The sequence below is a fragment of the Gossypium hirsutum genome, chromosome A01 (assembly GCF_007990345.1).
Source record: "Gossypium hirsutum isolate 1008001.06 chromosome A01, Gossypium_hirsutum_v2.1, whole genome shotgun sequence".
NCBI lineage: Eukaryota > Viridiplantae > Streptophyta > Magnoliopsida > Malvales > Malvaceae > Gossypium > Gossypium hirsutum.
In genome coordinates, this window is record NC_053424.1 from 11,208,990 (window position 1) to 11,220,277 (window position 11,288).

At 34.7% G+C, this 11,288-nt stretch overlaps 1 protein-coding gene across 1 annotated transcript; it reads left to right on the forward strand.

The window, feature by feature from the left end:
• The first annotated feature begins 235 nt into the window (after positions 1-235).
• LOC121209437 (putative F-box/FBD/LRR-repeat protein At3g59240) lies at positions 236-1,164 on the forward strand. Its single transcript, XM_041080096.1, has 3 exons — positions 236-595; positions 686-826; positions 910-1,164. The coding sequence occupies exons 1-3, from the start codon at positions 236-238 to the stop codon at positions 1,162-1,164; spliced, it is 756 nt and encodes a 251-aa protein (XP_040936030.1).
• Positions 1,165-11,288: the final 10,124 nt, after the last annotated feature.

An 11,288-nucleotide genomic window follows, 5' to 3' on the forward strand; every position in this document is an offset into this window, starting at 1 on the left:
TGAGGAAAACACTTTGCTCATTCAACTTTTTGCTTGTTCTTGCTCCTGTTTTAATCTTTCAAACATCTAAAACATTCATCTAAGTTGTTTTTAAACTTTGTTTGCTAAGTTAGAAACCAACATTTTGTTTACTTGCACCACATTGATAACCTTGAAACTGGAGACTAATCTTGTTTTGAATGTTCCAAAGGATGTTTGTTTACCCAATCTAAAGATTCTTCATCTCAAATCAATCATGTTTCCGAATGATGATTCAGTTGAAAGCCTTGTCTCCAGTTGCATTAGTCTTGTAGAACTGATCATTTGTAATTGCAGCACCAAGAAGTGTAATATTTCCCACAATTCGCTCAAGGTATTGGAAATAATTCGGTCTGTACTTTATGGTTCCCTAGTGATTGATACCCCAGCTCTAGCCTACTTCAATGACACTTACTGTGTTGCAAGAGAGTATTCACTCAAGAATCTGCAGTCTCTTATCAGAGCCGATATTGCTTTTCTAGACATCAGATTTGACAGTCATCAAACTAAAGCAACAGCATTTTTTGAAGGAATCTCTAATGTTAATATACTTGTTCTATCATCTTCTTCTCTCAAGGTTTGTTTCTTGATAACTTCGCTATCACAAAGTACCTAAGTTTTAGGTCCTTGATGTCTTCTAACACTGCAATATATCTCATTATGTTAGCTTTTTAAATGCTGTGAACCTCTTCCAATTTTTCCCAAGTTGCTCCATCTGAAGTTGTATTGTGATTATCACAATTTTGAAAGGGGAGTTGCAAATTTACTGACAGATTCGAGTAGACTACAATCACTTTTCTTTTATCAGGTATTATAAATTTTACTTTTAAAGTTGTTATTTGAATAAGTTGCAAACTCTTATTGAGTCCCATTCTTTGGTCTGGTATTTAGGAAGCTCTCACCAATCTCCCAGAAAAAGTGCCTCACTGTATATTGTATCAACTCAAGGTGATTGAAATTTCAGGGTTTATGACTAACAAAGATTGTATTGGAAAGGCAAAGTATTTCCTAGAGAACGCAACAGTAGTAATGAAGTTGATCATACCTACAGTACCATTTCTTTCAGACGAACAAAAATCGAGAATCTACCAACAGTTGATGGCTTCTCCAAGTAAATCAAAGCAATGCTGCATCTTGGTTGTTTGATATCCTTTGTATTTCCTTGGAAACATTTTCAAGTCTTAATTCTAGTGCAAGGGAATGTAGTTTAATACTTTCATGATCAAATGCCAAATCGAAGTTTGCAAAAGCAAATTTATTGAGATAGATTTATGTTATACAAGCCCTACATTAACTAGAATTCGATCATGGAAAATGATCGTTGCCACATTTCTCGGTAACCCATTGGAGTCCAGGACCGTTCATATCGTAAATGATGCGCATGTTTTGTTGCTGCCATGCTCCTAGTATAGTTTTTGATGCTTTACACAATGCCACACAAAAATACCTATCCTCGGCAAAGTAGTGCATATGTGTTCCATCTACAATATAGTCACTGCCCTCGAAATGTAGGGTCATTGTCCTCATCGTAATAAGCTTGAAACGCAACCATCACTTCATTGTATGAGTTGCGTGTTGGAAAATGTAGACATACATATATAATAAAAGTAATTACATATTATTATTTACTATCATGATAGGTTAGCCCAAATTAAAAGTGATCTAATTTGGTTAATGTTTATTGGCTTTAATTATTAAATAAAATATGGATGAAATATGTGTAAATACTCTGTTAATTGATTTCTAATTAATGATGGGCTAATTAGGAATTAGGGCTAATGTGTCGAAGTTATATATATTAGGGTTATGGTACCCAAATTACACACGAGATAACTTTTCTAAATCAAATCACCAAGATTCGGAAAAACTTCAAGAATTCATGGATTCAAGTATGCTTCCTCATCTAGTTTTATTCTTGTTTTGTTCTGATGATTTAATATGACAGATCCTGATTTATGATTTCTTAAGTTTTATATCATATCTTAATTTATGATTCTAACATTGCGTCCTATGATGTTTTCATCAATATGGCTAACTAGAGTCCCTGAGTCTATGAGTGAACTACCTGAGCAATCCTGCCTAAGGTTGAACATTTCAGGTGTTAACTTGAAATCCATTTTTTTGGATCCGACGCTGATATCTAACTATTCAACTTAGTAATGGTTGCGACTGGTCTTTAGAAAGGGAGTTTGATTGAAGATTTTCGACAGGTTTGGGGATGTCGTCTCTGAACCGTAGGATAGTTGGTTTGCCTCAATACATCATGGAAAGGGACTGAGCAATATGAGAATCGATTCTCAATGATGCCTCTTTTTGGCTAATTGGCTTGCTAGTCTATCTGGTCTCCTGCTTAATCCTAGAATTCTTGAAATCTAACCATTCGCAAAATCAAATTTTGGGTTGTCATTGGAGCATCTGAAAATCATATCATTAGTCACAGTAGTGTGGATGGTATCAACAGGAAACTGGAATGCTTCGAAAGACAACACCTTTGGTTTTAAGTGAATTAGGCTGAGACCGAGCACTATATCGTATGTAGTAGACATATTTGTTATTATGATACCTGAACCAACTGTTTTTGCCTTGACAAAGTTCATACGTGCATGGAAGCTTGCTGTAGCTCATGGAAGTTCAAGAATCGTAAATTGGAACTTTCTGTGGGTAGCTTTTAATGCAAGGATGACATTGCGTCCAAATTAGACTACTTCCTGTATCCACTAGTAACTTCACCGCATGGCGCTAGCTTCCAATTTTGAGCTCGACCACATATGCGAAAGTCTCAGGAACACGACCTATTGGCAAATGAGGTTGGACTTTATCCTCTGATTGATTGAGACTCGAAAAAGAAGCTAAATGTTGTGATCTAGCTTAAAGTTGGATCAATCTTCTAATTTTTCGGGATGTAGTGACATTGCCAAGGGACAGTAAGTTCCTTGGGTTAATCTTTATGCTTAGACCAGCAGGTTTCGAAGTTGAAGAAGAGGCTTCAAAGAAGGCTATGAAATAGAGAAATAGAATAGAAATGGGGACAATTGGGATTTGAGCCATTTTTGAAGTTGAGAATGAGACTGTAAGTGAGATTTTTAGGCCATATTGTTTGCAAATTTATAGTACCTAGAATTTTCTTCTCCTTTTGCATGGTTGGCACATATTAGTCAACAATTACCCATATTTGTATATCATTTATATTGGATATTTGATGAAATATGTATTGAGACTGAAAGCAATAAAATCAGAACAATGAATGTCGAAACCATTTTTTAAAGGGATGTTTGAAAAATGGGGATCGACTTTTGAAAAACGAAAACGGGAGTTGCCACCAACCTTTTTAGGTGTGATTGGATCACCTTATAAAACGTTTTGGTCTACGAAAATTAAGAAAAATAGGTTCGGGAATCGGTTACATACGAGGAAGGATTAGCACCCTTACAACGCCCAAAATTGGTACCAAATTGAATAGTTTTCTGTCTTAATGTCAAAAATTTGAAAGGATTTAAAAATAGGATCCCTTTTTTAAAACCGAAATTATTTAAGTTGAAAAATCGAGATTCCTTAGCTCCGAAAGAATACAAACATCACATCCAGCATGATAGGACACGATATTCATAAACTCTCGTAACTGAAATCATCTCGTGATTTACAAAATCTATTTAGAAGGATACTTTAGGCATTTAGACAAATGGGAAATCGCAACCCAGCATGTTAGGGCACTATTTCCCGAATTCCTAAATACGAAAAACATTGCCTCATTTTAGAAAAACCTTTGGATAAAATATGACAATTAAATAAAATATATTTTTTTTAAATAATGATTTGAGTAAAATTTAAAAAATAATTTACTAAGAGTAATACTAGAAAAAAATTATTAAAAAATGAAAGAGTTTGATATGATACTAAAATTATTAAAAAAAATCCGGGAAACATGGATTAAATCAAAATAAAAAGGGTTGAAAAACGAAGATGAACAAAGAATAGAATAAGAACAAACCGTAGAAAATAAGAACGTAAGAAGGAGAGAAATTTGAGTGAAAGCTCTAAAAAAATTTTATTGTTTCCCAAAACTCTAGTGTGTTTACAATAAAGGGAGAGGCCTCTATTTATAGTTGAACCTCCTCAAATCCAACGGTACAGATCAATTACATCAACAATTAAGATTAAAAGGTATCTACAAATTAAATCTCTAAGATTACAAAATCATATCTTCTAAGATTGCATATCATATCTAAGATTGCATTTATATCTAAGATTGTATCATATCTAAGATTGCATATCATTGAAGATTATATTTCCATATGAGTCAAGCTTGTAGATGGACCTTAAATCTTTTCAAGTAATGGGCCATTCCGATTGGCCCAAATTATATTTGTAATTCTGGACTGAACTTGGACTTCGTTTTTTTTTTGGGTTTATTATTTTTGTTTTTGGACTTATTTCTGGGCCCGGGAAAAATTGAGTGTCTACAATGAACAAGTAATCAAATTATGAACTTCTATTTTTCATTTTTTTAGACTTCAATTTATATGAACAATTATGCTTAAATAAGCTAAAAAAAAGAATAAATAATTACAACTTGGCAAGTCTTGGAACTTGTACAATAAAACTTGCCTTTTTATTGGTTGATTTTAGTCTAATTAGCAACTAAAACATCTTGTCAAAAATATTATTGTTTCATAGCAAGTTGGCAACTTGCAGAGAAAAGACTTGCATGTATAAGCTCGCCTAACAGAGCTATCATCTTTGGTGACTTCGCAGCTTTTGTGAGCTCACAGCTTTAGTGAGCTTGCATATTTGATGAGCTCGTATCTTCTAGATGAGCTCGCAAGTGAGCAATTTGTGTTCGCCATTGCATGGATGGCCACTTCACAACACTCCTCCTGGGCCTCCATGTTGCGAACCCCAATATTATAAGGTAACTTCTCGAATTTCATCTTCCCTAGATGTTTTGTTAGCATGTCCACCAATTGATCTTGCCAATGTAGTGAACTAAAGTTACTTCCTTAGCTTGTTCTACTTCTCTCACAAAATGATACTTTATTTTGAAATGTTTTGCTCTTCCATGAAACATTTAGGTTTTTTGCAATTGCAATAGTAGACTGATTATCGCACTTTATCTTTGTTGCCTCCTCTTGGTTTTGATTCAAATCATTTAGTAGCTTACTTAACCAAGTGGTTTGGTTTACAATGGTTGTGGCTATAAAATATTCTACTTCAGCAAATGATTGTGCTATTGTTTCCTACTTCTTTGAGCTAAAACAAAAAACACTGGATCCTAGAGTGAAGAAATAACCTGAGGTACTCTTTATATCTTCAATAGACCCAACCCAATAACTATCTGAGTATCCAAGTATCTTGATTTTTTTAGTCTTCACAAACTTCATTCCATGGTTTGAAGTTCCTCTTCATATTGCAAAACTCTATTGGCTACTCTGTAGTGGTTCACATCACAACAATGTATGTACCTTGATAACAGACCTACAGCTTACATTATGTCAAGTCTGGATTCATTCAAATAAAGCAGTCATTCAACCAAGTTTCTATAGCTTGTTTCATCAACTCTTTCAACATCTTCATTGCTGGCAAAATTTTCACCTTGTGTGATAAGGGTGTTCGTCAACTTATAATTCTCCATACAGTATCTTTGTAGAATCTTCATCGCAAACCCCTTTTGGTTTGTAAAAATTGTATCGCGAGCTTGAATTACTTTTAGACCAAGGAAGTCTAAACTTTGTTTGATGGTTTTTGATCTTTTCATACCACGCCCTTGGTGCTTACTTTAGGCCATACAAAGCTTTCTTTAGTTTGTATATCTTCACTTCGCATCTAGGCATTACGAACCCTTAGGCTATTCGAAATTAATTTCTTCCTTCAGGAAACCATTCAGAAAGGCTGACTTCACATCCATTTGGTGTATTATCTAACCCTTTTGAGTTGCAAGAGTTAGTAGTAACCTTATGGTATCTAACCTTGCTACTAGTGCAAATGTTTCAGTGAAATTCACTCAATATTGTTGGCTAAACCCCTCCTCCACTTTTCTGGCTTTGTATCTATTGACTAAACCATCAGGATTCATCTTAGTCTTAAAAACCTATTTAACTCCAATTACTTTTTTATGAATTGGCTGTTTACTAGTTTCCATGTTTCATTTTTGTTTATCATGCTGATTTCATCTTTCATGGCATTTTGCCATTCAACTTCTTGGGCTGCTTCTTTGAAGTTAACTGGTTCTAGCTTCGCCAGATTACACCTTTGGTAGACTTTAGTAATTGACCTGGTCCCTCGCATTGGATGGTCATTAACTGCATCATTTTCAATTTGATCTCCAATGGGTTGTAGATCAAGTTTCAGTCCCTCTTATTTGCACATCTCCTCCTCTGTTGCATTCCATTTCCAAATTCTCCCTTTATCAAACTTTACATCTTTGCTTATAATTATCTTCTTGGAGAAAGGGTTATAAATTCTATAATCTTTCTTAACACTGGAATATCCGAAAAAAATTCCTGGTTGCCATCTACTATCCAACTTGTTTCTTTTCTTTCCTAGAACATGAACAAAGCAAGTGCAACCAAACACTCTAGCAAGTGCAACCAAACACTCTTAGGTGAGAAACAGAGGGTTTAAAACCATACCAAGCTTCAAATGGTGTCTTCCCTTCAACAGGTTTAGTTGGAAGTCTATTTATAAAGTAAACAATAGTGTTTACTACTTTTGCCCAAAAATCATTTGGAAATTTGCTCTCAAACAACAAGCAAGGAGCCATATTTATTACTGTTCTATTTTTTCTTTCACTTACTCCATTCTGTTGTGGAGTATACATGTTGCTCAATTGATGATAGACACAGCCTCTTTAGAGAATTTTTGACATTTTTCTAAAGTGTACTCTGCCCCATTATCCGACTTTATCATCTTAAGCTTGCAACCATTTTGATTCTCCACCATAGCTTTAAACTTGAAGAAGATTTTAACCACTTCAAACTTATTCTTCATGAAGTATACCCAACAAAATATTGTACAGTCATCAATAAACAACACAAAATACCTACTTCTATTTGGTGAACTTGTTTTCATGGGTTCGCAAATTTCAAGATGTACTAAGTGTATCTTTTCACTGGTTCGTCATGCTATGTTCGTAAGAAATAGAAGCCTCGTCCATTTTCCAAGCTGGCATACTTCATATACATTTTCATGATTAACCATGCTTGATAAATTTTTAACCAAATTATTTTTGAACATTTGACTTAAGGATTTGTAGTCAACGTATCTCATTCTCCCATGCCATAATTTGGTTTCATCTAGTGAACTGGTATAAGCAACAGAAGTTGCCAAGTTCTAATTAACAACAAAACTTCTATCAGTCATCATTGTTGATATGAGCTCACATCCACTAGGATCGAAGATTAAACATTTATTGTCCTTGAATACCACATAATATCTCTTCTCGAGCAACTAACCTACACTTAGCAAATTTTGATCTATGTCAAGAGTTAAAAAAACACAGTTACAAGTTTAGTACCTAATGGAGTTTTAATAAAAACATCTTCCTTTCCTACTGGTCATTTCCATTTTTCACCAAAGAGTGGAAACTTTTGTCAATACTCTTGAAGATGCTTGCATCTACAGTCATGTGACTTGGACAACCACTGTTAACAAGCTAATTCTTTCTTTATTGGAAGGTTTCCACGGTGCAGCGAACTGGCTTCGTAGGAAACATTGAACATCAATTCTTCTTAATTGGATTCTGTTGTTTGTGCCTGAACATTTTGTTGTTGTGCGTGCTATTTATTCTTGCACACCCTTCCTTCATAGCCAAACTGCTTGCAATTTCTGCATTGAGCATTAGGCCTGATCCAACAGACTCTCTCAGGTTGACCCAACTTCTTACAACGCGAGCATGGTGGATTTTTTTTCCATTCTCTTTTTTTTTACTTTTCTTACTGTCGAAACCATTTATTTTTTTTAAACAAAAAGGTCGACATTTTATTTTTGAAATCAAAAAACGAATATGGGAGTCGCCACCAATCCTTTTTATTTAGGTGTGATCGGATCAACTAGTAATTCAATCATTTTAACAAAAATTTAAACTTATTAAAATGATGATTTTTGGTCTACAAAATCCAGAAAACGGGTTCGGGAGTCAGTACGCATGAGGAAGGGTTAGCACCCTCAATACGCCCAAAATTGGTACCTAATTGATTAATTAATGTCTTAGTGTCGAAAATTGAGAACTTTAAGGAGATTTGAAATACGATCCTTTGTTAAAAAGTTATTTAACTAAAAATTTTCTAAGAAAAAGGGCGAATTTCACGTTAATCGAGGAAAAGAATTATGTCCCATAAGTTAGGACTCATTGTCTTAAACCCTCGAAATGAGAATAAATCCCGATAGTTTTGTTTATTTTGAAAGAAATTTGATTATCTTAGTTTTAGAAATAAATCATATCCTGTAAGTTAGAATACAACTTTTCTTAATTCCCGAGAACATTAAAAATTTTAAAACGTTTATTTGGTTTGGTTTTATCGAGAAAATCGAAGCCCCATAAGTTAGGGCACGACCTCTCGAATCTTAAAACACGAATTATTGAAAAACAACATTTTTTAAAATGTATTGGATAAAAATGTAATACGAATTGGTAGTAAAATGTGAAAAATAAATTGCGAAGTCAATATGCGTGACAAAATAACAAATATGAATGATCATAATAAAAACAAAAATAGAGTAAAACAATACCAACAAGCTGGTAAAAGAAAAATAATAAATAAAACTAAAAGAGTAAATAAGTAAGCCAATTAAATTTTTCTAAAAAACAAATAAACAAGAAATAATAATAGTAAAAAATAATAGTAATAATAATGATAATGATAATAGAAATAGAAATAGAAATAATAATAATAATAATAGTAATAATAATGAAAATAATAAAATAAGGAATAATAATAATAACAACAATAATATAAATAATAAAAAAACAATAATAGTAATAATAATAATAATGATAGTAAAATAATAGTAATAATAGAAAATAATAGTAATAGTAAAATTAATAATAATAGTAATAATTAATTAATTAGTTAGTTTTAATAATAAAATAATAAAATAACTAAAAAAGGACTAAATTGAAATTTAAAGGGAATTTGAAGGCATAAATCAACATAAAATAAAATGAGGGACCGCATTGAAAGGCGTGGATAAGTCGAAGGGACCGAATGGGGAATAACCCCCACCCTTCGAAACGCACTGTTCAAATGGACCAAAATGAAACTAAAATGAAATTTTAAGGCTAAAATGAAAATAAAAGAAAGGACCTCATTTGAACCTTCCTAAAAAGCAGAAGGACTAAGGGCATAAATAGCCCATACGTCCAAAAACACCCGGATCTTCCGCTAAATGGGTTGGGTATAGGTCGACCTCCCCAAAACGACTCCATTTTGGCGTCCGGGGAGGCCAAATGAAAACGGTGCCGTTTTAAAGCGTTATAAAAGCTCAATTTTTTTCCAAAATTTCATTTTCAGCCTCCCCTCTCAAAAAAAAAAACCTCTCAAACACTTTGAACTCTCTAAACCCAGGCCTAAGCTCGGTCGCCTGGCCACCGTGGCGGCCGCCGGTAGCCGGCGACAGCGCCACCATCCGCGGTGGTCAGAGCTCACCAAAAACCTCCCTTTTGGACGCTCCGACACACGAAGCCCAGATCTGGGATCAAAGCACTCGGGATCTTCACCAAAAAATGAAGGAATTCGAAGAAACCTCTCAGTTTCGTCTTCCCCGATCATCGAAAAAAGGTAAAAAGTTTGTATTTTTATATGTATATATATATCTACACAATATTCGAACTAAATGTGCTATGAAAGATGAAAATACCTAATCTCTTTTTTAGATTGATATTTTTTGTTCGTAAAACATTACAATGGGTTCTCTTTCGGCTTTATAGTCGAGGAAAAATAAAGGAAAAAATACAAGCTTTTTTTTTGCTATCCCTTTTCTGTGTTGTTGTCCTTTTGTTTTACTTGCAGGTACGACTGGCGACGTGGTGTGTATGGAGGCTGTACGTGGGAGTGTCGACGTGGCGGTGGCAACTGAAGGCCGTTCATGGGAGTAGCAACGCACCTAGCAGCTAGGGTTTCTAGCTGGCTTAAACTTGTTTAAGTTTTGGGCCATTTGGGCCTGGGGTATTTTAGGCTACTTGGGTTAATTGGTTTAGACCTAGTCTAGGATTTGGATTGGGCTTGTAATGGACTGATGGACTTTAATTATTATTGGGTTTTATTTTTGTTTTGTTTTGTATTAATTTTTTGGTTGTTGGGCTCTGGGCAAATTTGACCCATTACAGTTGCCCCTCTTTGCTCATTATTGTGTAACGAGGATGGAGCAAAGACTTCAAAAAGGTCCAATTTTGCCCTGTCTCGTCGAATCTCGACTTTTTTGGTGTCCCTCTTCTTCAAGTAGCCTTGTTCCAATCCACTGTATCTTCAGAGGTATAGGAATTGGTGCTTCGATCCGTTCCAATATAATTTCAGGGAGAAGAGATTTGTAACTTCGATCTACTCCACTGAATCTTCAAGGAGATAAGAATTGGTAATTTCGACCTGCTCCACTGCAACTTCAGGGAGATAAGGTTTGTGTATTTTTATCCTGCTCTACTGCAACTTCAGAGAGATAAGGATTGTGGCTTCGATCTGTTCCAATATAATTTTAGGGAGAAGAGATTTGTAACTTCGATCTACTCTACTGGAACTTCATAGAGGTAAGAATTGGTAATTTTAACCTGCTCCACTGCAACTTCAAGGAGATAAAGTTTGTGTATTTTTATCCTACTCTACTGCAACTTCAAAGAGATAAGGATGGTGCTGCGGTCAACTCTAATGTAATTTTAGGAAGAAGAGATTTGTAGCTTCGATCTATTCCGCCGAAACTTCATGAAGATAAGAACCACTGTCTTCAGTCTACTTCAATGTAACTTTAGGGAAATAGGGCTGGTGGCTTTAATCTGCTCCACTGCAACTTCAAGAAGATAAGATCCACCATCTTTGATCTACTCCACTGAACTTTAGGGAGATAAGGCTAGTGGCTTCAATCTGATCCACTGCAACTTCAAGGAGATAAGATTCGCCATAATTTGTAGCTTTAATCTGTTCAACTGCAACTTTAGGGAAATAAGATTTGCTATTTTTAGTCTGCTCCGGTGCAATTTCAGGGAGATAAGACTTGTGGCTTCAATCTGCTCCACTGCAACTTCAGGGAGATAAGATTCACCATAATTTGTAGCTTTAATCTGTTCC

Coding starts and splice junctions, on each gene's coding strand:
- LOC121209437 (XM_041080096.1), top strand. CDS start 236: ATGTTTCCGAATGATGATTCAGTTGAAAGCCTTGTCTCCAGTTGCATT. Junction 596..685: donor TATCATCTTCTTCTCTCAAG/GTTTGTTTCTTG, acceptor TCATTATGTTAG/CTTTTTAAATGCTGTGAACC. Junction 827..909: donor AATCACTTTTCTTTTATCAG/GTATTATAAATT, acceptor TCTGGTATTTAG/GAAGCTCTCACCAATCTCCC.